The 27,640-nt window shown below is 58.3% G+C and overlaps 1 protein-coding gene across 6 annotated transcripts in view; it reads right to left on the reverse strand.

The window, feature by feature from the left end:
* Positions 1-5,101: 5,101 nt before the first annotated feature.
* The window catches only part of COL27A1 (collagen type XXVII alpha 1 chain), a 133,455-nt gene continuing 110,916 nt past the window's right edge, over positions 5,102-27,640 (reverse strand). For 4 of the 6 annotated variants that reach the window (XM_026002815.2, XM_072727562.1, XM_072727560.1 and 1 more), the window contains 22 exons: positions 26,812-26,865; positions 25,884-25,937; positions 22,523-22,579; positions 22,282-22,335; positions 21,809-21,862; positions 21,502-21,555; positions 20,651-20,704; positions 20,457-20,564; positions 19,835-19,942; positions 18,911-19,018; positions 16,174-16,227; positions 15,637-15,699; positions 15,299-15,352; positions 15,121-15,156; positions 14,977-14,994; positions 14,693-14,728; positions 14,375-14,401; positions 11,127-11,192; positions 10,763-10,931; positions 9,837-9,946; positions 7,245-7,463; positions 5,102-5,746 (listed from right to left, as the gene is read on the reverse strand). In XM_026002815.2, the coding sequence (XP_025858600.2) occupies positions 5,600-5,746; positions 7,245-7,463; positions 9,837-9,946; positions 10,763-10,931; positions 11,127-11,192; positions 14,375-14,401; positions 14,693-14,728; positions 14,977-14,994; positions 15,121-15,156; positions 15,299-15,352; positions 15,637-15,699; positions 16,174-16,227; positions 18,911-19,018; positions 19,835-19,942; positions 20,457-20,564; positions 20,651-20,704; positions 21,502-21,555; positions 21,809-21,862; positions 22,282-22,335; positions 22,523-22,579; positions 25,884-25,937; positions 26,812-26,865 (1,704 nt within the window). In that variant the 3' untranslated portion in view covers positions 5,102-5,599. Of the gene's footprint in view, positions 5,747-7,244; positions 7,464-9,836; positions 9,947-10,762; positions 10,932-11,126; positions 11,193-14,374; positions 14,402-14,692; positions 14,729-14,976; positions 14,995-15,120; positions 15,157-15,298; positions 15,353-15,636; positions 15,700-16,173; positions 16,228-18,910; positions 19,019-19,834; positions 19,943-20,456; positions 20,565-20,650; positions 20,705-21,501; positions 21,626-21,808; positions 21,863-22,281; positions 22,336-22,522; positions 22,580-25,883; positions 25,938-26,811; positions 26,866-27,640 lie in introns of those variants that run through there. The other 2 variants (XM_072727561.1, XR_011995411.1) reach the window with 2 other exon arrangements.

The raw sequence follows: 27,640 nt of genomic DNA on the forward strand, positions 1-27,640 counted from the left end.
GGGGCTCAGCGGTTGAGAGTCTGCCTTGGGCCCAGGGCGTGACCCCGGGGTCCCGGGATCGAGTCCTGCATCGGGCTCCCGGCATGGAGCCTGCTTCTCCCTCGGCCTGTGTCTCTGCCTCTCTCTCTGTCTCTCGTGAATAAATAAATAAAATCTTCAAAAAAAAAAAAAAGTAAATGAATCTCTTTACACACACACATCCTACCGGTCCCGTCTCTCTGGAGACCCTGGTTAATACGAGTGTCACCCCGACTACCCTTCTGCACCGACGCTGCCTCAAGCACACTCTCATTTTGCTCCCACACCCTCAGCCCCCCATCGGGCCTCCTGCCCCCGGCTCTCCCCGTCCTTAACCACATGAGGTCCCGCTCCTCCAGCTGCCAGCCCCTGCCCCCCTCCAGAATCAGAGCCCCTGAGCCCCCCTGCCGGGCCCGTCTCTGTAACTCCAGCGCCCACATACAGCCTGGCGCAGGAGGGGAGCTGCTGAGACATGTCAAGGGGCTGTTCCAGCGAGCATAGCTCAGCCAGTTCGAGTGCCTCCAACGTGCTGTACTCCGTGGCTGGAGGGAGGGCAGGATCCATCCCCGGCCCTCACAGAGCTTCCCGCGGGGACAACGCACGTCAGAGTGGCCCAATCTTCCCATCTGCAGAATGGGAAGCATGATCCAACAGCGGGGCGGGCTCTCTGGGGTCCACCGCACAGGGCAGGCCTCAGGAAAGGATTCAAGAAGTGGGACATTCTGTCTCAGTTTCATTTCTGGTGAATTTTGAAAGAAATGAAAATTCTTTTTTTTTCTTTTTTCTTTTTTTAGATTTATTCATGAGAGACACAGAGAGAGAGGCAGAGACACAGACAGGGAGAGAAGAGGCTTCCTGCGGGGAGTCTGATTCAGGACTCGATCCCAGGACCCTGGAATCACACCCTGATTTGAAGGCAAATGCATGACTGCTGAGCCCCCCCAGGTGCCCCCCAAAGAAATTAAAAGAACATTCTTATCTCATTTCCAAGGCTTTTTCTCCCCCCAGTTTTGGAAGACCATTTTTCAGATTTAGGAAATAGTGTAAGGCCCCAATTCTTGGGACTTGAACAGGCTCTAGACTCTTCAGGGAGGCTTATTAAATCATGGGTCGCTGGGCCCCAACCTGGGACCTTGTGATTCAGTAGGTTTGGAAGGGGGCTGAAAATTTGCATCGGTAACCAACTCACAGGCTAATCCCAGGGGGCCACGCTGAGCCCCACTTGTCAGCAGTGTGGGGTTTGAATGGAAGCTTTGCCCCGGCCTCGGGAGGTGACCTCGGGCACTGCACTGGGCTTCAGTCACAGTGTATGTAACGTGACAGGGTGTACCTGGGACGTGGGACTCTCCAAGCCCTTCCAGACCACGAATCCCGGGCTCTGCAGATGGGACTCTCCGATCCACGGCAAAGCAGCAGCACCTGGTGCTCACTGCCCAGGGCAGGTGCCAGGTGCAGACGGAGTTGGGGGGGCAGCTGCCTATGTACTAATGACCTGGATACTTAGAGCAAGGTTTTTGTTTTTTTTTTTTTTTTTTTGGATTTTATTTTTAAAATATTTTATTTATTTATTCATGAGACACAGAGAGAGAGAGGGAGAGGGAGAGAAGCAGAGACACAGGTAGAGGGAGAAGCAGGCTCCATGCAGGGAACCCGGCGTGGGACTCGGTCCCGGGACTCCAGGATCACGCCCTAGGCCAAAGGCGGCGCTAAACCACTAAGCCCCCCGGGCTGCCCAGATTTTGTTTATTTGTTTGAGAGAGTGAGCACAAGCAGGGGAGGGGGCAGAGGGAGAGGGGGAGAGGGAGAAGCAGACTCCCCGCTGAGCAGGGAGCCCAGTACAGGGCTCGATCCAGGACCCTGAGATCATGACCTGAGCCAAAGGCAGACGCCTAACCCACTGGGCCACCCAGGCGCCCCTCGAGCAAGGTTTTAATACATAAAATCCCACTATGAGTCCAACTGCTTGCGATTTGTTCTTTCTCCTCGGGGAGAAGGGCAGAAAGGCTCGGGTTCACTCAAGGTCCCACGGTGGGAGGACCAAGCTGAGAGAGGAAGAACTGCACCGAGGGTCAGGAGATACGGGTTCCAGGTCCAGCAGGTATAAATATGTCCTAATATATCCCGGGTATCACATGGGGGCCACACGCATGCTAAAAATAATTAGCTATTGTGTATCTGAAATTCAAATTTATTCAAATTTATCTGGGTGGTCCTGTATGTTTATTTGCTAGCTCTGGCTAATTATCTCTCAGATTCTCACTGGCTCCAAGGCAGGTGTCGCCGTGGCCTGCCTCAAGCATCTCCCAGGTAAGGAGCAAACGCTCCTACTTGTGGAAGCACCGTCCACAAGCCCCCCAAGAAGGAAACAATGCAAACGTCCGTCAGTGGGTGAATGGATAATCAAAATGCGTCCCGTCCGCACAGTAGGATCTTATCGAGTCATAAAAAGGAATGAAGTACTGGACGGATACATACCACAAGAACGAACCTTGAAATCCCGCTACGGGAAAGAAGACAGTCACAGGCCGTACATCGTGAGCTTTCTACGGTGGGGAGCACACGTTAAATTGAACTTTTCCATGTGCAAAACAGGATCCCGTTTCTCTGAGATAGGATTCCTCATCCGTGAAATACCCACAGTAGGCGGAGTCGGAAATCCGGTTAGTGCTTTTCTGGGGCTTGGGCAGAGGGGAACGACTGCTTCACAGGTACGGAGTTTCCTTTTGGGGTGATGAGAGTGTTCTGGAACTAGGCAGTGGGGAACCCTAGGGGATTAGGGTGCACAGGTTGTACGTGGTGAGTGTATGAAATGGTAATTCTCATGTGTGTGTGACTACGCTAAAAAAGAAAAAAGAAATCACTCAAGTTAACCTCAATATACCTCCTCCCTGTGGGTCATGAGTTGAATCGTGTCCCCCTCCCCCAAAAGATACGTCAAAGTCCTAAGCTTATTACCTGTGAACGTGGCCTTACATGGAAATAGCGTCTTTGCAGAGGTAATCAAGTTCAGATGAGGGCCCCTGGGGGGCTCAGTGGTTGAGCGTCTGCCTTCGGCTCAAGGCCTGATCCCAGGGTCCCGGGATCGAGTCCCGCATCGGGCTCCTTGCAGGGAGCCTGCTTCTCCCCCTCCCTGTGTCTCTGCCTCTCTCTCTCTGGGTGTCTCATGAATAAATAAATTAAACCTTTTTTAAAAAAAACGTTCAGATGAGCTTATTAGGGTAGGTCCTCACCCAGTAGGACTGGTGTCCTTGTAAAAAGATGTGAGGATGGAGACGGAGCCGCACAGGGGGCAGGAAGGCCGGGTGGCTCCAGAGGCAGAGACTGCAGAGCTCCCGCTAGGCCTGAGGAACGCCCGCGGCCACCAGAAGCTAAGGTCAGGGGGCTCCCCTGGAAGCGCTGGAGGGACCACGGAGCTGCCACCCCTTGGGTTTCAGACTTGCCGCCTCCACCGGGGAGAGAATGCATTTCTGCTGGCTGCAGGTTTGTGGCACTGTCGCAGCAACCCTAAGAAACACATGCACCGTGGGACCCCCCCCACCCCACCCCCCTGCTCCGGGGGAAGCAGCATCCTCTGAGCAGCTCCTCTCCCCTCCAGCCCCCCGCCCGGCCAGAACCTCCTCTGTTCAAAGAAGCACACAGCCACCGATGCGTCGTTCCATTGCCTCAGTTTTAAATATTTATTTAAAATCCAGAAGGGAAAAGGAGAAACGGAACCCACTGGGGGTTTAACACACTGACATGTGGACAGACATATAGGAGGACAGGAGAAGATCCCGAGAACGAGACAGAGGCCAGGCGGTCGCTGGCGGGGGTGGGGGGGAGCGGGGGCTGAGATGAGGCCCGAGCTGCTACAACACGCTTCCGTGGGGAGCGTCTGGGCTGGGGCGGGAGGGCGAGGCGCACAGGGAGTGTCTGGTGGGGAAGGTGGGCTGGACTGAGGTATTAAATAATGAAAATCAAATCCAATTCCCAAAGAAACACAACTTTAGAGAGAGAGAGAGAGAGAGAGAGAGAGAAAAGACACAAATAGACGTTCACATAAAATTTCCCCTTCTAGAAAAATAATTCCATACTTAAAGTAACCTCCAAATCCAACCTGGGTGCCGCCTGGTTCTGGGATATAGGACGGCTCAGACTGCACTGAGTCTCCCGATCACGCTGAACCCCGAGATCCCCATAATTATTCTTTCTCCTCAGTCCGCATTTATACTTGGAGCTAATGACGCTGGGTTTCTAGAGGATTGAGTGACGGTGGAAAAGCAAGAGTGACGGCCGCACCTTGGAGGGGACAAGCTCCTGGGAGGGAGGATCGTGGGAAACGGTGTTTGGGGAATGGTACGGGGCCCTGTAAGGTGGCTCCCGGTTGGTAGGTCACCTCCAAGGCCAGCGCCGACCCCGCACCGCTTTCTTCAAGGTCCAGGCTTCTCCCAGGACCCTCCGGTCTAGATCCCACCTTCTAAGACAAGCCTAACTTCCCTCCAAGGGGCCATGAGAGGCCAAGCCAAATCCTTGATGCTCAGGCCTCCCCCTGCCTGAAGAGGACAAACCTTTCAAAGTCCATAAATTAAAAATGTAAATCTTTCTGCTTCTGTTTCTGGAAGGTTGTTTTTTTTTTTTTCCTTTTCCTTTTTTTTTTTTTTTCCGGCTTTGCTTTTTTTTGTTATTGTTGTTTTTTTTTTTTTTCTTTTTCCTTCCCCTCCCCCCGCTGAGTTGATTACCTGACACGAGGGCGACACTAAGGACATTTTTAGATTCCCCAAACTTTGTCATTTGGAGGAGAAAGCAAAATGTGGACGATACTCCACATCAAAATAAATGGTTCTTCGAAGTCTGTAGCAAAAATGGTAGCACCTTCAAAATCTTAAATAGGCTTTTTTTTTCCCTTAAAAAAAAAATCACATACACTATGAGACAATTGCGAGCACCAGCGATTTCACAGTGGGAGGTAGCTAGCATGGGCACCCCCGGCCCCGAGGGTCACGCCGCCCCCCTCTCGGCCTGCACAGCATCCCACCCTCTGGCCGCTCCTTCTCTCACCTCTTTCCCAGGTGAAAAAAAAAAATAGTAATGCACCTTCTTTGTGTTTGTTTAAATAAAATATATATACTTCTTTCTTTCCTTTTCTCCTTTTTCATGTCTCCTCTCTAATATTGCACATCAAAGCTCCCTGGCAGGGACCAGCTGGCGAGATGCCCCCTCCCCTCAGGCGGGCTGGAACGTGGGGCTCTTTGGGCAGGAAGCTGGGGAGGGCAGGGGGTGGCCGCAGAGCTGGGAGACAGGCCGCGGGGCTCAGGCGGGTTGCAGGCCCAGCTTGCTCTGGCTGGCTCTTTGGTTGGTCTTTGGGGGACTGAGCCGGGATCAGCTGGTCCCAAGGATACCCAGTTCCCTGCCACCGCCCCCCGCCCCACCCACCCCCCAGCCACTCCTACAGGGCAGACAACAGCTGGGGCCTACCCAAGGATGCTTGGGCAGGTGAGCTGCCTCTCCTGGGCCCACCTGCCCCTGGGTACCCTCCTCTGGCCTCCTCCTCCTCCTCTTCCCTCCCCATCGTCGAGGCCTAGAGGAGCCAGGAGGTCAGAGGTCAGAGGAAGCACGCAGGTCCAACTTCGAGGCGGTACTGCTTCCCTGATGAGGCAGGAGGGAGGTTGTCCACGCCGACAATGGGCAGCTGCTGGGGGTCCTGGGTCCGGAAGGTGAAAAGCGTCTGATGCCAGCGGCCGTCCTGGACCTGAGGGAGGGAAGAGCATCACCACCCTCATCGTCGACATGTGCGCATCCCCATCATGTTTCCCACCGTGCAAGGGACCCCTGGCATGTCACTGCAGCCACGACCTGTGTGTGTCCACTGAGACTGCTTCTGCTACCCCCACCCTGGGAGGGAATGCACTCATGAATATCACCGTAGCTGCCCTCCTGGGCTCCTTTCCTGATTCCCCAGGACACAGTCTAGAAGCGGATCGGCGGGCTCCAAGGATCCGTACGTTTCTGAGGCTTTGCATCTCTGTGGGCTGCACGGGCCTACCTGGTCCCATTGCTCTGCCCTTTCCCGAGCTGCCCAGATCTTGTGTTTTTTAATAAACTGAAATTCAGTGGCAACCTTGTATGGAGCAAGTCTGTCCCGTCATTGTTCCAACAGCATTTGCTCACTTTGCCAGACCTTTTGATAATTCTTGCAACATTTCAAACTTTTTCGGTACCGTGACCTTTGTTCTGGCCACCTGTGATCAGTGATTGTGACTCATGGCGAGCTCAGGTGATGGTCAGCCTCTTTGATCGGTGACGTATGTTTTAATTAAGGTATGGACATGGCTTTTGTAGGCACGGTGCTGCCACACACTTAGTAGACTGCAGTGTAACGTGGACGTAGCTCCGATGTGCGCCGGGAAACCAAAAAATCCATCAGACTTACTTGGTCGCCACCTTCACGTTTTTGCCATGGTCTAGAGCCAAACCCACAATCTCTCTGAGGTATCCTCGCGTATACACAGCTGCAATCCCGAAAGCCTCTCCCAATTTTTTTTTTTCTTCCCCAAATAGCTTTGTGCAAGAGTGTGGCTTTTCCCACACACCCTCACTAACGCCGTGCGTTACTAGTTTTGTTTAATCTTGCGAAACTCGTTTTGGGGACAAATGTCTGACTCCTTCTCCACCAACAACCCACACACTTGGCAGTATTGAAAAATAAGCAAAAATGTTAACAGAAGAAATTAGCCCGGCCAGGGCGGGGGCCGAGAGCATAGAAGTACATTCTTCTTCTACAAGCAGCCTGGCAAAGAGGTACAGCATCTATCAGCCCGTGCATTTTTTTTTTCCAATCAGCTGGATCTTCTCTCAGTTTTCCCAGAGAGGATAGTGGATAAAAGGGATTTTATAAAACTGTTATAGGGACGCCCGGGTGGCTCAGCAGTTGAGCGCCTCCCTTCGGTCCAGGGTGTGATCCTGGAGACCCGGGATCAAGTCCTGCGTCGGGCTCCCTGCAGGGAGCCTGCTTCTCCCTCTGCCTGTGTCTCTGCCTCTCTCTCTCTGTGTCTCTCATGAATAAATAAAATCTTAAAAAAAAAGGACTCAGAATCTCTAAAAATAATTATAATAATATTATTATTATACTAATACAATATACCCTTCATACTACCATACCAAGGCAATACAGCAGTATGTATTGTGCCGTCATATACGATTTTATTATAAAAACCCATCTTTTCAACTTGAGTGGCCCCACGGGTTACCTTGCAGCCATCCATCGATACTTCTGGCCTGAACTGGCCCCCTGCTTCAAAGATCTGCCCGTTCCAGGCCCGGAAGCGCACAGCCCGCTTGGCTGGGGCCTGCCCGGTGCCCTCCTGCCACACGGTCATGTTAAGGCAGTGGATGGTGATATGCTGTGTCACCTCAGAGCTCAGCAGGTGCAGAAAGTTCATCTGAACCCGGCTGACAGCAAACTCGACCTGTGGCAGGGACACGGCAGTGAGGGAGGGTCAGGCCTGCTGCCCAAGGTTCTCGCAAGCCCTCCCCTCTCCCTGGAGGGCGCGCGGAGAAGCTCCTTCCTCGTAAGCATTTCCTGGCTTTGCTTCCAGACCGGTGGCCATCAAGTCGGGGAATTGAGGTCTGCGTGAACTGGTCCACAGCCAAGGGGGAACAAGGAAGGGAAAAAATACCAAGGCCTGGCCGACTGCAGGGCCCGATCTACGAGGGTCCTGAGGGAACCCGAGCCACCCTCCACTGCATGGGTGCAGCCAGGAGAAGGGGAGGGCATTGTGTTTGGAGCTTAGCTGGGATCCCAAAGCCCAGAGATGAAGAGGAACTAGCCCAAGGTCCGGAGGCTCTTCAAGTGCAGGAGAAATGAGAAGTGCCCTCCCCACTCTTTCTAAGTCCCAAGATGCCAGAGATGGCAGGGACACCCAACAGGGAAGGGATCTGCGACTGGAGCGGGTGCAGCGGGTGCAGCGGGTGCAGCGGGTGCAGCGGGTACAGTGGGTGCAGCGGCAGCCCTGCCGGCTGGCTTTTCTTTTTGTAAAGGAAGCGCCTGATTGAAGCGTTCCTGGTCTGGCATCCACTTCAAAGACTGCTATGGCGAATGAATGGAATAAATGCGATGCCAGCCGCAAGGCCAGGTGAAGAGCTCGCCCCGCTGCCCTGAGGCTCCTCTGTTTTATTTTTATTTTTTAAAAGATTTTATTTATTTATTCATGAGAGACCCAGAGAGAGAGAGGCAGAGGCACAGGCAGAGGGAGAAGCAGGCTCCATGCAGGGAGCCCGATGGGGGACTCGATCCTGGGACTTCAGGATCACGCCCAGGGCTGAAGGCAGATGCTCAACCACTGAGCCACCCAGGCCCGCTCCTTTGTTTTAGACACCAGGATTGCCAGAGCTGCCCATTTGGGCCACTTGTTCTCTCTCTTCCCATGCTTTACCTTCCTGCTTTCCTGTTTTAAATTCACCAATTTAAGAGCAAACCCGGGAAACCCTAAGCCCCCACCCTGGACCCCAATAAAAGCAGAACCCCAGGCCCCTACTCTCTCTCGCTCTCTGTCTCTCTCCCGGTGACCTGGCTGTGTGGTCCCCAGTGTGCTGTGTCATTTCCAGGTCCCGTAATCACAGACCTCTATTTTTTCAAAGTTTCTGGATAGCGAAGGGCATCTTGCAATCATAATAAGAACCAGGAGGGCTGGTCCAGCCACCACGTCGGTTATTGGTAGGCTGAGGCTGGTACGAAACAGGGGTCATTGCTCCTCATGGGGACGGTGACCCGGGTGGGCAGTCATGCCACCAATGCAGGTGCCAACTCTGGTCTCAGCCCTCTGCCCGCCAGATTTGCTATGGGGACCCCAAACCTCCAAGCCGGAGTCAGAGAGCAAAGAGCCTGACTGGCAGGGCCTGGGGTGAGGCGGCCCCAGTGCCTGACATAGCGTCTGGCACACGGTAGGGACCCAATAAGGCTTGCTGGCCAGCTGGCCCACATGAAGATGCTCAAACCCTGGGTCTGACCCAGTCGGCATGAGGCACCTCCCAGAGCCTCCCCAGGAGAGCTGATGGGATGGGAGGGGCCTCTGGGTTCCTGCCTCCCCCCCTACAGGCAGGTGGGCTCCTCTCTCTGCAGCATGAATCCTCCCATATGGAGGACTTGCCGCTACTGGAGACCCACAGTCCCACAGTCCACTGTGGGGTACCGTGGACAGGGGAGTGACCGCACCCCACTGCCCCGCCTGCCCTGGCTTGTGGTTGAGCTGCCCCGAGCCCCCTCAAGTGCTCAGCCCAGAGACAGGCACATGGAAAGCAGGCACCGAACGTTAATTAAATATCTGCATACGCGCCTCGGAGACCATGACTTATTTTGTCCTGATGGTTCATGGTTCTCTGAGCCCGGCCAGCCTGGCCAACTGTGCTGTTTTAGATATTAGGCAGAAAGTTCTATCTGAAATAAGAACCATTAACATCACATGTCTTGAAAGGGTTTAGAAACCACAGATTTAGGGACGCCTGGGTGGCTGAGCAGTTGAGCATCTGCCTTTGGCTCAGGTCGTGATCTCGGGGTCCTGGGATCCAGTCCTATACCAGGCTCTCCACGGGGAGCCTCCTTCTCCCTCTGCCTGTGTCTCTGCCTCTCTCTCTGGGTCTCTCATGAATAAATAAGTAAAATCTTAAAAAAAAAAAACCCACAGATTTAGAACAAACCATTTCCCAATTTATAGATAAGAAAGAAAACCGAGGTTCATAAAGAAGCCATGGTCACGGCCCAGACCAAAATCTGGGTGGGCAGTGGCCCAGGGCAAGGTGGGCACAGAGAGGGCCAGTTGGGGGGGTGGGGAGCAGATTGCTACCTTGGAGGCCGTGATGGGCTTGAGGCACGTTTGTCCACCGTGCGTGAAGTTGCAGGAAACTTCGATGGTGTCGGATGAGCAGCCAAGGTTTGGATCCACCCAGTAGGTACCTGCAGGCAGCAGGGAGGGGGGCGGTATATGTATGTGAGGAGGAGCCCAGGGCCTGCTTCTGCAGGTGGACCCCAACCTTGTGACCCTCTGAGCCCCAGTTGGGCAATGGCGTCAAGAAAGGACGTGGAGAAGGATGCCAGGAGCCACTGAGATGGCAGGAAACGCTCAGGGCAGAGCTCACGGCTGGTGGAGCCCCTGGCGGGCCACACAGCTGAGCACCTGCCCGTGTCCATCCTACAGAGGGGCCAGCTCAGGCTGAGAGGCTGAACCACTGGCCCGGGGACTTAGGGATCATCCAATTGAATGGGGTCTCCCCCAAGGCTGGTGATCCTCCTAGGGCTTGCCGGGGGAGGAGGAGGGTCAGGCTTCCACCCCGTCAGCTGGGCACGTCTGCTGGCATCTGGTTTCCCCACTGGGCTCCCAAGGGAACGCACGGCCCCACAGCCGAGAGGCCCGGCACTGGTCCACCTTCTTGTCAGTGGAGGGAAGACGTGTGGACAGAAAGGGGGGGACATCCTGGCTCTCAGGGAATCCGTGGCAGCCTCCTCCTGCCTTGGGCGCTTGGCCTGCCCAAGCTCTTGTCTCCTTGCACTGGACGGTTGTCCCCACTTTCCCACACCCCAAGAGTCACAGGGTCCATCTGTGTGTGAGGCTCGGGGGCTGTCGAGGGGAGAAGTGACTGCCTCACGCGCCTGAGTCCCCAGGGATAGACACTTGACCCCGATGAGCCAGGACATGAATGCTCCATGTCCCCAGCCCCTCCTGGAACGCCCCTGCCCCCCCACTCCAGCCCCGGACCCCACAGGCCCTCATACCATCCACCATCTTCTGCTCACAGTCCATGAGGTCCCGGCAGACCCGGGCGGGGTTCTCTTTGGTGCCCAGGGGCGTCTTAATGCTCTGGATGAGGTTGCTGAGGTAGTGTAAGGTTTTAAAGATCTCCCCTCCCTGGTCCAGCACCAGCCGGTCCGGATGGCTGTAACCCTGTCAGGAGGAGAGCGGCTGGCCAGCGGCCCCCGGGGTCCCGGCCCCCCCCACCTGCTCAGGAGATGCCCTGAGGCCCCAGAGGCATGAAGGGGCTCCCTCCACCTGACAGGCAAGGAAGCTGGGTGCCCCCCCGGGGGAGAGCTGGGAAGCTTGCCCGGGAAGGGGGCCCAGGCGGGTGGGCGGCCGGAGTACCTCTGCCTTCAGTGCTCCATTTGTGTCCATCCACGTCTGGAAAGCTGCGCCCAGGTCATCTTGCTGCTGTGCCCAGAGAAGACAGGCTGTGCATCCTGCCCCCGGGGCCCCCCAGACTCACCGGGAGGGAGACCCAGGGCTGGAGCACCAGCTCTCCCACCCACCTGCCTCCTGTGCAACTCTCTCGTCCTCCCTCCACTTACGGAGTCAGGGCTGACCCTTCAACTCTCTTTGATCAGGCACTTCCATAGCTCTTCATCGCCCTCGGGATTAAGTCCAAATTCCCCCACCCACGTGGTTCCAAGACGTGGCCTGAGGACTGCGGTCTCTGGCCCAGCCTCTCTTCTCTTGCCCACATATGCTCCACACACCAGACACACTATGAAACAGCTAAGTTGCTAAGCACCATGCTCAATCTGGCCACAGGACCTTTGCACATGCGGCTCCCAATACCCGGAACATTCTTCTTCCCACCTGCCTATCTCCTACTCCAGGGGTTCTCAATCAGGGGCAGTGGTGCTCTGTAGGGGCTATGTGGTTATGTCTAGAGACTTCTTGACCGTCACAGCTGGAGAAGGGGGTACTCCCGGCATCTAGTGTGTAGAGGCCAGGGATGCTGCTAACCATCCTACAATCATTTGCAGCAAAAAAATCATCTGGTCCCCCAAGGTCCATACATGTCGCGGTGAGAAACCCGGCCCTATTCTCATCCTACAGACGTCCACTTCTGTCGGAACTTGGTCCTGGTGCGCTCGCTCACCCCCAGGCTGGGTGCAGCCCCCTTCTCTGTGTACCCACAGGCCCTGTGTTTCTCCTCTGGCTTGTGGCGTGACTGTCTACCCCACACCTGTGCCTCTGACCCTGGCCCGGGGCTTCCCAGAAATGGCCTTGCTGGGGAGACTGTGACATTGAGTGAGGCCCAAGAGGTCCAGAGCCCCGACTCTAGAGGTTGTTTCTCAAGTTCGCATCTCAGCCTTGCTCCCTGCTAACTGCATGACCCGGGCAGCCGGCTTACCGCCTCCCTACATCTGAGGGTGGGCATGACGCTCAAGCTCTCGGAACCTCGAGAGGAATAAATGAGCGAGTCCAGGAAGAGCCCACCTCCCAGTGTCCGCCTGTCACAGACACTCAGTATATCTATTCCCATGCAAAACATTCAAAACCCTCGAATTTGGGGCACCTGAGTGGCTCAGTGGTTGAGTGTCTGCCTTTGTCTCAGGGCATGATCCCAGAGTATTGGGATCGAATCCCGTATTGGGTTCCCCGCAGGGAGCCTGCTTCTCCCTCTCCTGTGTCTCTGCCTCTCTGTGTGTCTCTCAGGAATAAATAAATAAAATCTTAAAAAAAAAAAAAAATCCTTGGGCAGCCCGGGTGGCTCAGTGGTTTGGCCCTGTCTTCGGCCCAGGGCGTGATCCTGGAGACCCGGGATCGAGTCCCACGTCGGGCTCCCTGCATGGAGCCTGCTTCTCCCTCTGCCTGTGTCTCTGCCTCTCTCTCTCTCTCTCTGGTCTCTCATGAATAAATAATTAAAATCTTAATTTAAAAAATCCTCAAATTTTCCTTTTTTTTTTTTAGAAGGAAAGGATTTTTTTTTCTGGATCTCTTCACTTTCCAGCTGTCTGGCTTCCTTAGTGATGAAAGGGCTACAGAAGCTGTGGAGGGGAGGCTGGGGCCAACAGTTCATTTTCGTGAATGATGCCTGGGGTGGGGAAGGGGTGCTGGACGGAAGCTGAGAGATGAGAAGAGCAGAGAATCCAAGGGCCTGGCTCAGTCAATCCCGGGGACGCTGTCAGGGCCTGAGCGTGACCATCAGCTGGCGCAGTGGTAACACGGGGAGGGCCCCTGGTTGGGGTGGAGGCTGGGAGGGGCCATACTTTCAGGCAGGCACCCACCAGGGAGGAACGCAGCCTCCCTGCCCCAGTCTGCTCCCTTGCCGGAACCTCTTCGGACTCAATCTGAGATGAAGGGACCCTATGATGTTGTGACCTATAAGAAATATATTTTGGGGACTCCTGGGTGGCTCAGTGGTTGAGCGTCTGCCTTTGGCTCAGGGCGTGATCCCGGGGTCCTGGGATCGAGTCCCGCATCAGGCTCCCTGCATGGAGGCTGCTTCTCCCTCTGCCTGTGTCTCTGCCTCTCCCTGTCTCTGGGTCTCTCACGAATAAATACATAAAATCTTAAAAAGAAATATGTATTTGGTCTTCGGCCCTCTTCCTGGCACAATCTCTCGTCATGTTGCTGAGGGGACTCTCGCAAAGTCCCCAGGTAACCACGGGGTAGGGGGCCTGATTGCTGAGGGAAGCAACCTTGGGATAAGTGGGTTAGAAGCTGTAGTCCTGGCCCACCCGCCTCACCACGCCACCTCCGGGGAGGGCAGGGGGGCTGGAGGGTGAATCAACCACCAATGGCCAATGATTTCATCAGTCACACTTATGTAACGAAGCCTCCATAAAAACCCAAAAGGGTGGTCTTCAGAGTTGGCGACCACGTGGAGATCTGGGGAGTGGCCGCCTGGAGAGGGCTCGGGAGCTCTGGGCCACCGCCGCACCTGGTGCCCGTCTTCCACCTGGTTGTTCCTGAGTTATTATTATTAGTTTTTTAAATAATAAACTGATAATCTAGTAAGGAAAATGTTTCTCTCATCTGTGAGCTGCTTGAGCAAATTAATTGATGTTGATGACAGGGCGTGGGAACCCCTGGTCTATACCCGGTGGGCCAAAAGCCCAGGTGACAAGCCGGCATCTGAGGTGGGCAGGATGGGGAGTGCGTCCTGTGGGGTTGGGAACCCGTGGGGTCTGGTGCTTTGTCCTGGTGCACAGTGTCGGGATTGAGTTGACCTGTAGGACACCCAGCTGGTGTCCTATAATCGCTCTTTGGTATGGGGAACACCCCACCCCCATCCTCCAAGCTTGAATTAATACCAGGACCTATGTAGACCCTCGGCAATCGGCTGATCTGCACCGAGGACGCCGACCGGACCAGGAGCCCAGCCACTGGAGGGTCTTCCTGGGTTCACAGTCGGGGGGCACATCCTGGCTAGAACCTGGATCCCCCCATCCCCTGGCACAGGGCTCTTTCTGCTGATTCAGAGCCCGGGGTCTGGCATGGATGGACAAAAGCACACGGGCATCCCTGAGCCTGGCTGAGGGTTCCAGCCGTTGTGAACAAAAGGAGGTCAGCGGCCAACCACCCCCTTGCCCTCCCAGGCCTTACCCCAAGCCGGCCAAAGAGAACATTCGCCAACTTACAAAGTGGAGAGGGCTCCCTGGAGGACCCTGCAAAAGAAGACGCTCGGTCACTATTTGGCAGGCACTGGGTGCTAGGGCCCCAGGGGCTGTCAGGAGCTGGGGCGGGGGGCATCTGGGCACGAGAGGGCACACACAACTGGTCTCTGCTCTTCTAGGGGCCTGGTCCTGCCAGGACGGCCCTAGGCCTTCCTAGAAGTCTGTGGAGGCTTATGAGGTCAGGGCCAAGACAGGCAACTGCCGGCCAAGCCCGGGGTCTCGTTCAAAGGAGCTCTGCCCCCTGCCCTGGAGTCCAAGGGGCTGCTGAGTGCAAGTACCTACCGGTGGGCCAGGCCGCCCTCTGGGACCAGGAGGACCCTGGAGGAAGAGAAGAAGAGTGAGGCCCCGGCCAAAGGCCTTCCATCTTCCCCACCCAGGCCTCCCGGAGCAGACGTGCGACCCAGGGACAGTGATGGCTCCAGCACAGGCCCAGGGGTACACAGGAGGACTGAGGCCCGGGGCAGAGAACATGCCCGAGGGCTCCAGCGCTCACGGGCAGGGGAGCCCACAGCACCCACCCGTCCCACTCCCCCATCCCGGCAGCCCTCATCCCCTGGCCCACTCACCCTCGGACCTTGCAATCCCTGGAGGAGGACAGAAGCAGAGAGACAGTCAGGGGCTGGGGCTGAGCCATGCCCTCCATCCCTCCCCCACCCCATCCACTGCAGCTCTGCTTCCCCCCTCCGCCCCCGCCCAGCCCATCAACTCACCAAGTCCCCTCGGCTTCCTTTGTCACCCTTTGGACCCTGCAATAAACCATGGCCCGGTAAGAGAGGACTCAGACAGGAAGTTCTAGTCCCAAGATGGGGACACTGAGGCTCAGACTGGCCGTGGGCCGTAGAGATAAGCTTGCCCCCGCAGTCCTTCTGGCCGGCCCCCTACACATACCGGGCGTCCCGAAGGTCCCAGGATTCCGAGGGGCCCAATGATGCCTTCCTTCCCCTAGAGGAGAGAGAGAGAAGGGTTTGTGTGCCCTCATCACAGGGCCTGGGGGCCCCTCCTGTGTGCCTTGGGGTGGGCTCCGAGGGTGGGGGGCGAGGGGGCAGGGGAGGGGGGCGCGGGAACGGCTCAAGCAAGGGGCTGGAAGTGGGAAGGAAGGCTGTGGGCAGAGAGGGCTCCAGCCTGACGGAACAGGGGGAGCGGGGTGCGCCTCCACCCGGCGGCCGGCCGGCCAGCCCTGGGCCCGGGTGACTGGCCCCGCTCGGACCGACCAGGAGGGGACTCACCATCAAGCCAGGGGGCCCCCGAGGGCCCTGGATGCCTTTGGAGCCGACGTCTCCGGGGGGGCCCTGTGGAGGCAGAAAAAGGGCTGTGTCCGGGTGGCCACCAGGTCGGGGCTCCCGCGGCTCCACGGCCCCCGGGCGCTGGCCACACCTCGCCCTTCCTGTCAAGAGAGGCCTTACCTGGAGGCTCCGGGAAGAGCCACAAATGTCCACAATTAGCAAGCAGGGACCAGCGCTATATGCCGTACGCCTCTGCCACAACAACCCTCTACGGGCATCCTGCCCATTTCACAGATGGTAACACTGAGGCCCAACCGGAGGTACAGGGTCCCCTGCCTAACGCCCAGAGCAGGGGAGCCGGGCTGGGAACCCAGGTCCGCTGGAGAACGCGGATGCTCACGCCCGGTGCAGGCGGCCTTCCAGCCCACATGGGAGCGCTCAAGGAATATTTGTTGAGTAAATGGATAAACGAACGGGGGGGGGGGGGGGGGGTGGATGGAGGGGACCCCAACAGGAACCGGGTGAAGCGGGAGCCCGTACCTTGGGTCCGAAGAGGCCAGCCATTCCTGGGAAGCCCATCTCGCCAGAGTCACCCTGCGGGGAGAGCAGAGCGAGATGTGGTGGGTGCGGCCGGGGCGAGGGGGCCCAGCCCATCTCCCGGGACCCCTGGGCTGGCCTTCCCCCACGGACCTCGGCGACGCCACCTCCAGGCAAAGGCTCATATGCTAGACAGCGGTCGCCTGGGCTCCGAGCGGGCAGGAGCCTGTGCCCTCTGCAGAGGCCAGCTCAGGGATTCCATGAGGAATGTTCTAGAACACTGGGGGTCTCCTGTCCCACGTCTTCAAGGAAGTGAATGAAAGGACCTGCAAACGCTTCCCTGGACCCATCTCAGAGGCTCCCTCAAGGATAGGCCCCCCAGAAGGAGCTCATGAGCTGTGGGCCCCGACGGGCCAGGTGCTTGGCACGCACCCCCGTTCCGACTTCGGCCCAGGGAGGCGTAACAGGCACAGGTGAGAGGCCTGCGGCTCAGGGAGCAGGAACGTGCCCGTAGTCACACAGGTGCCATTCTTACTATTGAGTTTCGAGAACTCTTTACATATTCTAGATACAAATCTTTTACTAGATACACAATTTGCACGTTCTCCTACCACGTGGCTTGTCTTTTTATTCTCTTAACAGCGTCCTTGGAGGAGCCAAAGCTTTACATTTTGATAAAGCTCCACTCATCACTCCTTTTTGGTGCCACATCTAAGAAATCCTCGTATAACCCCAGGTCTCGACGATTACGATTTTTCTGCTACGCTCTCTTCTAAAAGTTGAGCATTTTAGGTTTTACATTTAGGTGTGTGGTCCACGTTGAGTTCATTTTGTCCACGTCATAAGGTGTCCAGTTGCTAGAAAAGACTGAGCTGCTTCTGCAACTTCGTCAAAAGTCCGTTATCCACGTGTGAATATATTTCTGGACTCTCCATGCCGTTCCTTTGGCCCTATTATTAGTAGGTTGATGGCGGTGCCTCCCCTCTTGGTCGCTGTTCCTATATCATGTCTGGACATCAACTACGGGAGTTCCCCCAAAAGAAAAGCCTTCTCTCTTCGAGTTGCTTTGGTTATTCCAGACCTTGCCCACTTGCAAATAAATGTGAGACTCAAGCTTGTTATTTTTTCCACGAGAAAGGCCTGATGGGACTTTGGTTGGGATCGTGCTACCAGCTGGAGGGCAACTGCCATCCTAACAACACCGAGTCTTTGACCACTGAGCACAGCACCTCCGCTTACTTAGGTCTTCCCGATTGATTTCAGAAATGCTTCGAAGCTTTGCAGCGCACCTGCCTCGGACGCCCGTCGGCCTACGGATGTCTAAGACTTTGCCGTTTTCTTGCTGTTACAAACAGCACCGCTTTTCGGGTTTCAAGTTCTGACTGTGGCTTGCGTGCAGTTCCCCCGTGCGCACGGGGCTGGCGTCCCGTCGTCTTGCTGTACCCCTGGTTCTAGCAGCTTCACTGCGGATTCCGTCCGGGCTTCTACACAGACGATAACTCTATCTACCCATGGAAAAGTCGCTTCTTCCTTTTTTGAGATGAATGCCTCGTTTTTCATTCCTTACGGCACCGGCTCCAACTGCCAGCCCAACGCGGAGCAGAAGTAGTGAGAACAAGCATCTTCGACTCGTTTCTGCTTCTTGGACAAAAAAAAAAAAAAAAAAAAAAAAAAGCGAAACACAACACCACGCCATTCACTATTAAGTATGATGCTAAGCGTCCGTTTTCCACCAACGCCTTCCTCCCCGTCGGGGAAGCTCCTTTTCCGTGTACCAAGTTTGTGGAGCCCAGAAATGGGGCTTTATCAGAAATGGGGTTGCATTTTGGCAAACGCTCTTCTTGCATCCACGGATGGGATCAAATAGGTTTTCTTTCTCAGCTCGTTAAGATGGTGAATTATGTTGACTTACTTTCAAATACCCCCACACCACCCTCGCATTCCTGGGGTACATCTGGTCTCGGTGTCCTAACTTTCTTTTTTTTTTTTTACACATTCTTAGACTGATTTTTCTACAATTGTGTTGAGAATCTCCGTATCTCTATTTCTTTTTTTTTTTTTTTTAAGATTTTATTTATTTATTCATGAGACACACAGAGAGAGAGAGAGGCAGAGACACAGGCAGAGGGAGAAGCAGGCTCCATGCAGGGAGCCCGATGCAGGACTCGATCCCAGGACCCCGGGGTCACGCCCTGAGCCAAAGGCAGATGCTCAACCACTGAGCCACCCGGGCATCCCTCTATTTCTGAGCTATATGAGTCTGGAGCGATGCCTTTGTCCAACTTTGACATCAGGGAGATGCTAGCTTCATAGAATATGCTGGCAAATATTCCTTCCTCTTCAATTTTCCGGAAGGGTTTGTGCAGAATCGGCATTACTTCTTCCATTCACTCTGCCTAGAATGCTCCAGGGAAGTCATCTGAGCCCGAGGTTTTCCACGTGGGATGCTTTTTGAACCACGGGTTGGATTTCTTTGACAGACGTAAGGCTATTTCGAGTTCAGGTTGGCACCCGCCACCTCTCCTCTTTCTGAAGGGACCACTCAGTTCTCCTCTCTCAGCCTCCTCCCTCCAACCCTCCCCATTCAGGGGAGGCTGAGGAGCACCTGGGGCTCAGAGAGGATGTCGCCCGGTCCGTGTCACAGGGCCGGCAGGAGGCTTCTGGGCCCGTGTGTGCGTGTGTGGACGTGTTTGCGGGCGTGCGAGTGCTAGAACGTCTGCCTTCCCTGGGGCTCACTCACCGGCTGGCCTTTGGATCCAGGTTCCCCCCGGTTCCCAGGAAGCCCGGTGCCTCCTACTGTCCCTCGTTTGCCAGGAGGACCCAGCTGCCCAGGTAACCCACTTTCACCCTTTAAAAAGAAAAAACAAAACACCAAAATGACCAATCAATGGGGGGGGGGGGGCTTGGTTCTAGGGGAGGGGGGCTTAGGAGAGACAGAGTGGTGATTCCACAGGCCCCGCTGACATCCCCAGCGGGATGCTGGGGCTCAGATGGCGGGCCTGGCGGGGGCTCAGAACTTCACCCCAACTTCCCCCGCTTGTCCTCTTCACTGTTTCCTCCCAGCAGGCCTCGAAGTTCCCACCCCCACTGCTGCTGCCTCCCCTTCTCTCCTCAAGTAAATCCCCCCCCCCCGGAGGTGGGGGGACAAGGCCACCTCTCCCTGCCACCCGACACCCCATGCCTGCTGCTCCCGCGGAGGGTTCCAGCCTCTCCCCAGCTAAACCTCTCGCTTGGGGAGGCCGAGAGGAGCCATGTCTCAGTCGTCCACCTCGACCTCCCCTTGGGTGTGGGGCCCTGGGCTCAGGTCCACTGGTGGCTGCCTCCCCCACCGCGGGGAACACTTTCTAAAAAGAGGCTTTTTGGACGAGCTCGTGGCTGCGAGCAGCAGCCGTTGTCCCACGAAGGCCCACAGGAGGGCGCCCAAGGGCAGCTCAACGCCCAGGGCCCGGGGGTATGCACAGCTACCAGCTACGGGGTGAACTGTCCCCTAAGTCAGGCGCCCGCGAGGGCCGGGGACCCCGAGGACGGTCAGCGCCAGGGACTCCATTTCCACACAGGCCCCGGGACACGGGCGCCCGCGTCACCCTTCTAACCGACGTCATTATAGGTAGTGCTCAGGGTAAAAGGGTGGAAGGCGGGTGAGAAGGATTTGCAGGTGTCTGACCTTGAATCCCGGGGGCCCCTGCGCTCCAGGCAAGCCGGCCACACCTGGATTTCCTCTCTTCCCGGCAGGGCCCACGGGGCCAGGGTCCCCATCGTCTCCCTGCTCCCCCTGTACAGAAAGAGGGCGAAGGAGGACCAGACCGCTCACGTTGCAGGAAACAGGCAGCTGGGGCGGGGTGGGGGGTGGGTGGGGGGGTGCAGGATGTCTCAGAGTCTGGGGGTGGACTCTGAGTGGAACTGGAGGGAGGGAGGTCATCCTGCTAAGATTTTATTTATTTACTCATGAGAGGGCGGGGAGGGGGCGGGGGCAGACACACAAGCAGAGGGAGAAGCAGGCTCCATGCAGGGAGCCCGACGTGGGACTCGATCCCGGATCCCAGGATCACGCCCTGGGCCGAAGGCGGCGCTGAACCGCGGAGCCACCCCGGCTGCCCAGAGCTGCAGAGTTGTGAGTGGTGGGCCCACGCCCGAGACTTCTGGACGTGTTGGGCCTGCCCCGTCCAGGCTTCCCAACCTGCTCCTCCTGGCCTGTGGCCTAGGCAGGACCACCCCCGCGCCCCAACGCACACAACACGCCTGGTCTCCGACGGAGACATGGTCTGTTAGGCCCTGGTGCTGCTCACCTGCTGTCCTGCTGGGCCATCCCTGCCGGGAAACCCGTCTGGTCCCGCGACACCCTCGGGGCCCTGTCTCCCCACCACGCCCCGGGGCCCCGGCAGCCCCTGCAGGCCCTGGGGGTATAAGAGAAGCGGGTGAGGGCCTCTGCGGAGGGCAGGGCGGCAGGCGGGGAGGACCGGCCGGGGCTGCGGCCACTCACCTGAATCCCCCTGCGTCCTGGAGCCCCGGCCTTGCCGTGCTTTCCCTTTGGTCCCTGTGAAAGCAAGGGGCACGTGACAGTCTGCCGGGAGGGGGGCCGGAACCCTGGGAGGTCTGGAAGGGGGGCTCAAAGGATCACGGGCTCCTGTGCGGCCCGGCCCTGCCCCTCCACCTCTTGGGGCTCAGTATCTGGACCTGCAGACGGACCCCAGCACTCCGGGCGTGGAACCTGCCAGTGTTGTCACCGCCCCCGCTCTGGGCCCCGGGCCCCCACTGGCTCCCCGTGCTGCAGAGGCTCTAGGCCCCTGCTGTTTCCCAGGGGGAGCCTGGGCCCACGGCTGGCTGGGCTCCCAGACCCTTTGATCCTCCAGAGTGTGGCTGGATCCCTGGGGGAGGGGGGGATGGAGAGGAAGGAGACAGGCCTGGGGGTGGGGGCGATTAAGACAGCACTGGCTCAGCCTCAGTGGAGGCAGACACGGGCTCTGGGTGCGAGGTGGGAAAGTCCTCGACCACCCCTCAGTTCCTGCCACCAGCATCGCTGCCCCCCCCACCCCCACTCCTGGCCTCTCCAAATTTTCTCCCATTGTGTGGAATGAATGGCTGGGCTGGCTCTTGACTGCCCTGTGTTCAAATCCCCCTGCTGGCCCCACAGGTCGTCCCCCTCCTGGAGGCCCTGCCAGTGGAGCCGGTGATCCTCCCTCCCTCAGGCCCTTGGCGGCGGAGAGATCTTGGCCAGGGAGCACCCCGCAGGCCCCAGGGGCCCAGCCTCCTGTAGCCTCCTACCTGCCGGGACCTGTGTCCGCCCTTGCCAGAGCGCCCCTTCCCCCGCCCCCAGGACATCAATCCCCTTACCTCTTCCCCTTTCGATCCTTTGGGTCCCGGCCGCCCCCGGGGTCCCGGATGCCCCTGCAAACCAAGGTGAGATGATGCAAAGCGGCCCCAGGATTCTCTCCCGGGGAGGGTGGCCAGTGTCCGCCTAGAGGGGGAGGGGTGGGAGGGGTTTGGGGGGGCAGGCTCTGGGGGTGCCCCCGGCATCAGGGCGGGAGAAGCCAGAGTGGACTGCCCCGGCCCAACCTGCGGGGAGCAGGGCCCCCGACTCCCCCCACTGCCCGCCCGCCCACCTGGGGAAGAGAGGGAGAGGACAGGAAGGGCCACTCACTGGTAGGCCCTGCTGGCCTGGATCCCCTCGGAGGCCTGGCACACCTTCCTGACCCTGGAAGCCAAGGAGAGATGGGTGAGGGGCCCATCCTGGGGGGGCCCCCAAAGCCCTTGCTCCTCCTACCCAGGTGTCACTGCCCCGTCTCCTCTCAGCTCGCTGCTCTGCAAAGCTGCACAGGGGGAGGATGGAGGGGCGGGGGGGGGCAGGGAGGAGCCTGGGGGGCCTGGTGCTCCCTCAGTGGCCCGCCTCCCGCTTCTGTGCACTGCCTGGGCTGGGAGAGCCATGCCCAGCCCCAAAGGGGAGACTGAGGCCCCGCCAGGAAGGGTCTCTCCATCCAGCCCCCCCTCCCCGCCGCAGCCCTGCCAGCGTGCGCATGACCCTTTGAGGGGGCCTGTACTTCGGGCTGGGCGCTGGCAGGGGAGGGAAGGCCTGTCTCCTGCTGAGGGCCGGGGGGTCGGAGCCCTGGTACTCACAGGGTATCCCGGGTCCCCTGGCTCCCCGCGGTCTCCTCGATCGCCTACGGAGCCCTGGACGGCAAGGACAACAACACATGAGCCACCAGGGGCGGGGGGACACAGAGCTGGGCCTCACGGGCCACCCCCTCTGACGCCTGCAGCAGCCTCACCCCTGCTCAGCATCCCCTGCCCCTGCCCCCAGCATCAAGCCCGGGCTCCCCCTTGGCAGAGGTCCAGGGGACAGAAACGGGAGGCTCACCCGATCTCCAGGGGGCCCAGGTGGCCCCTCGGCCTTGCCGTCCTCGCCCTGCTCCCCCTGTGGACACAACCAGCTTTAGGACCCGCTCTTGGCTCCTGGTGCAGTGGGGGACTGCAGGCACTCCACACGGCGCAGAGGCCTTCATCAGAGATGAAGTCCAGCCGACTCAGGGTTACAGACGGGGAGACTGAGGCCAGAGAGGGGAAGGGGCAGGCCAGGGCGTGCGACCAGGACCGTGGAACCCAGAACAGCGCTCCTTCCTGTCGGGCCTGCCCCCCCACCCCGTGGGTACCCTCGGGCCGCAAGATCCAGGCAGCTCAGAGCAGAGACCGTGGTCACACCAGCTTGCACAGGACCCAGGCCTCAGACCCTCCACAGGTCCCTTCCCAGCTGGGAGCTCTTCTGCTCAGCTGGGGGACGGGGGTGAGGCGGGGCAGAGGACAATGGCCATACCCAGGAGTGAGGAGGGCGGAGGATTTGGGGAGATGATGCGAGAAACCCCCGCGTGGTGCTCGGCAGGGAGTGACAACAGTCCCAACAGCCCTGTGAAGCGTGTAATGTTATTCTCCCCATTTGACGGATGAGGACACCGAGGCACGGAGGGGCGATGTGGGCTGCTCCACTGTTGAGCTCTGAATGAGAGTCCCTTTCTCCCATCTCTGCTGGAATAGGGTGGGCAGAGGGCTGCAGCTCTAACAGGAACCTCCTACCCTGGGTGGGAGCCCCGGAAGCAGGCCCTGGGCGGCCCCAGGTTGCCCTCGGCCGTGGGCCAATTCGGAGAGTGTCGTCCACAGGACAGATCCCTAGCTGCGACACAGGACTGATGCCTTGCCGGGCTGCTCTGAGGACCAGGGAGGAAAGCTCGCTACTGCCCACGTAGTAGGGGCTCAGATGGCCATGAAATTGGCTGTTGGTGACAGTAACGGGGGACGGTGTGTGGCCTGGATGCAGTCAGAGGGATGGGGTGGGGGAGGGTTTGGAGTGGAGGTCCTGAGCCCTGGCAGGCCACTCCGGGCCCTGGGCCACCACCCAGCCCAGAGGCTGGATGCCATGTGCCAGCTACAGGGAAGGTGTCATCGGAGCTGCAAGTGGCAGGATCCCAGGGCTCGCAACGTTCCAGCCCCGGACAACCGGTGTCCCCTCCCCTGGGGGTGCATTCTGGGCCGGAGGCTCAGCCGGGGCCCCCCGGATGCTGGCAGGGACTGAAGGGGAAGCCTGAGAGGCAGGAGAGGGAGCCATCCCTGGGGCTGGAGCCCGTCCCAGGCCCAAATCAGCCCTGAGGGCTGGCAGCCGTAGCGCCTTGGCCCAGAGCCTCTGTGGCTCCTGTGGGCAGAGACCGAAGGCGGGAGGGACTTGGCCCGAGGCTCAGAACAAGTTGGACCCGAGGGGGTGGCCCAGGGAGTGGGGATTCCCTCTCCTCCCTGACCTCCCTCTATGGCTCTCTGTCCCAAGCCTTGGTCCCACCGTGGAGGGAGGCAGCGGGACTGGGGCACTTTGGAGAAGGAGGCCGTGTCTACCGGGTGTCCCTACGGCCTCCTTCGCTGCTGTGGCTGTTGGCCCATTTTACAGACCAGGAAACTGAGGCCCAGGGAAGGAAGGTCTTAGCCAAGGCCACACAGGAATCAAAGGGTGGGCTGAACCCAAAGCTGGCTATACCGATCTCCCCCGCTCGCCCCTCGACACACACACACACACACACACACTGTGGCTGTAGCTTGGGGATGTGTTTTTAGCACCAGGACGCTGGTGGAGCCCCGTCTTCTCCTTGTTCCCAGAGTCCCATCGCTAATCCCTCAAGACACCACCCAAGGAAGTCACCAGTCGAGCAGTGCATTAGCTCCCCCGGGTGCCTGTTTCCGGCCTGGGAGGCACAGCCTGACCTCAGAGTCTGAACCCTGGTCCCTGGTCCTGACCTAGTCCTTAAGCAGCCCGGAGACTCCGTTTCTCCATCTGTCATGTGGGACTCTGACCCCTCCGCGTGGAGATGCGGTGAGGGCCACGGGGGAGTCCTGGGGGAGCTTTGCTCAGGGCCGTTTTGCTTCGGGGTCTCCCCCCGGAACCTGCTCCCCCCTCCCAGCACCCTCCAGCTGGTGCCTGGCTATTTGCTCTTGTGTCTAGTCCCCTCTGGAGGTCTTTAGGGCATCAGTCCACAGCCACTAGCTCAGGGCCGAGAAAACACTTCTTCATCATCATAAATCCATAAATACCTGTCAGATGCCCAAATGAATGAGTGAACCTAATACCTTATCACTAAGAAAGTGGCCTGGCTGCCCTGTGCACGATGTCCTGCTTAGCCGCACATTCGGGAGGTGCCCACCCACTTAACAGATGGGGTGATCAAGGCTCAGGAACCCTGGGGCCCCGCCCAAGGCCCTTAGGTTTAGGGTTAGGAACCCATTCTCAGCAGCCATAGGAACTGGGCCTGGGGCCCGCAGGTGGCTCAGAGGGACGCTCAGCCTTGTGTCAGGGTCTGTTAACCCCACCTGTGCCAGCTGTGGGAGACTGAGGGCCGAGGGCGGGGGACTCAGGGTACTGAGTGGCACTTCCAGCAGCTTCCTGTGGGATGCTGGAGCCCACTGATTGCAGATCTCCTCTCCAAGCAGGAGGAAGGGGCCAGCTGGACAGCCAGCCAGGCCAGGGTGATTCACACGGCAGCGGGATGTAGTTAGTGGGTAGCTGACTCAGCGAACGAAGGGACGGCTGCGGAGGCAGAGGGGCAAGGAGATGGGGAGAGGGGTGGCCGCCTGCTAGGACACATTCCAGCTGAGCCATCAGGGGAGGAGGGAGGCAAGAACAGGGGTGCTCAGAGTCACCAAGGTAGGACTCGAAAGCCCGGGTCCAGGGCCAGTTTGGTGCTGCCTTGGATTGTCACCCAGGGCCGATGCCTTGGCCCCCTGGCCCCACGTCCCCACCGGCACCGTGCAGCAGGGCACAGCAATCGACAAGCTTTCTTCTAGCAATTTCTCTCCTCCACCGAGGCTGGAGCCAAGCAGTGAGGTATGGACATGCCCTCCCTCTGCCTCAGTGGCTCCCTCCCGGCTGTGAAAGGCTGGCCTCGCTGGCGGCCCTCCGCTGGCCCTCGCTGGGGGCTCTCGCTCCTGAGCAAGGCTTCAATGCCCACATTCACACAGATGATGGAACTGCAGTTCTAGTCCGAACATGACGGGCGGGCAGAGCTGTGGTTTTGCTCCGGTGCTGGGCACGGCCCTGACACGCAGCCCACCTGTGTTCAGCGTGGGTCTAACGGCTCCTGGCTGGCCGCGGGGTGAGCTGACCCATCAGCCTGGCCACAGTGCCCGCGGGCTGGCTCCTGCCGGCCGGGATGGGAGGGAGCGGCTGCCTCCCAGGCCTGAGCACCCACCTTTTCGCCCTTTGGTCCAGGAGGTCCGAGGGGGCCCATGATGCCTTTGTGTCCCTGCAGGAAACAAGATGGCAAGGGGTGAGAGCATGGGGGAGTGAGGACCGAGAGGCACAGTGATGGACAGGAGCTCCGAGATGGAGACCCTGGGCTGCGAGTTTGGGTCCTGGCTCTGCCCCAGCTCCCTGTGCAGGCCCTGTGCCTCCTGGGGCCTGGTCTCCCGGACAGGCCGTGTCAGTCCCTCTAAGGGCTGGGCCCACTTGGATGGTCGGGGTGCGGGTCACTCCAGCCTGGAGCAGACCTGTGGCCAGATGTCTGAGAGCCAGCTGTGTCCCCTGGGGTAGGGGCAGGGCCAAAATGCTTCCCCAGGTTGTGGCGAGAAGCACACAGGCAGGCTCCCCCCTGGGACTTCGGGGGCCTCCTCTCTAGTTCCCATGTCCTGTGCCCTGCCCCTTCTTCTGCCCTCCTGTCCACCTCCTCTCCCTGCTGTGCCTCCTTCAGACACTGGATCCCACCTTCAGACCTAACAAGCTGTCACGAGTCTCCCCAAGCCTCCGTTTCCCTTTCTGAGCTAGCCCCGAGCCTCTCTGAGGACTAGTCACCCAAATGTCTAACACAGGTTTGGCTCCGCCGCCTCTAACACGGGTCCCAGCTCGGATGCAAAAACGAGGTAAGGCTCTTCCCCTTCCGTAGACAGCAGGTGCGACGCCCATATGGGAAGCATGCGTGGCACCCGCCACGGGAAGGAAGGACTCAGCCAGGGCGCGTGGAGGGGGTGGGTGTTTCTATCTGTGCGCCCCTGCTCTGTGGGCCCCGGGAGACCAGGGATCTTCAGTGTGGCCCAAGGGGGATGGTGGGGGCAGAGGCGGAGGCACGCCCGGGGCCCCGCCTGCAGGACAGAATTCAGGAGGGGGAGGTGAGATTTTCTTACATCATAACCAGCGAGTCCCGGTTCTCCTTGGGCCCCCATCCGTCCTGGAGCACCCTAGGAGAGGAGCAGACCCGTGCTGGAACAGGCGTGGTTCTCACAGCAGGGCCTGGGCGCTGGCTCCAGCCCAGGTCAGCCCAGCAGACTGGCACATCCACGGCCCAGAACCCAGGCTGGGGAGCAAGTGGCAACTGTCCCCTCGTCCCTTAGCTCCCCTTCTCCCTCCAGCCCTTCCTTCTGTCAGCTCCAGGGGTTCAGGGCCCCAGTGGCTAAACCGTCTTCACCTTTGTGAGCCACTTTTAAACAGAACTGCTATAGAAAGTTATACAAATTTATAGTTAAATTAATCATATTAAAAACAAAGATGAGGGCAGCCCAGGTAGCTCAGTGGTTTAGCGCCACCTTCAGCCCAGGGCGTGATCCTGGAGACCCAGGATCGAGTCCCATGTCAGACTCCCTGCATGGAGCCTGCTTCTCCCTCTGCCTGTGTCTCTGCCTGTCTCTCTCTCCTCTCTGTGTGTCTTATGAATAAGTAAAATCTTTAAATTTTTTTAAATTAAAAAAATAAAAAATAATAACAAAGATTATAAATACCCAAAACTCATCCCTTCCTAATAATTTTACTACATTTTACTATTATCTATGCTCCAGCCTATTTCCGTCTATGGAGTTCGTGTGGCAAAGCTACCAGATGACAGACAATCCTGTGCACCTTCTCCCAACTGTGCATTCAGGACACCCAGCTGACGGCATGACATCAGCCGCGATGGGAGCATTTACAGCACAGACGCTGCCGGTCAGTGCCACACTCACCGGGTCAGCTGTTTATCTG

The sequence above is a fragment of the Vulpes vulpes genome, chromosome 12 (genome assembly GCF_048418805.1).
Source record: "Vulpes vulpes isolate BD-2025 chromosome 12, VulVul3, whole genome shotgun sequence".
Lineage (NCBI taxonomy): Eukaryota > Metazoa > Chordata > Mammalia > Carnivora > Canidae > Vulpes > Vulpes vulpes.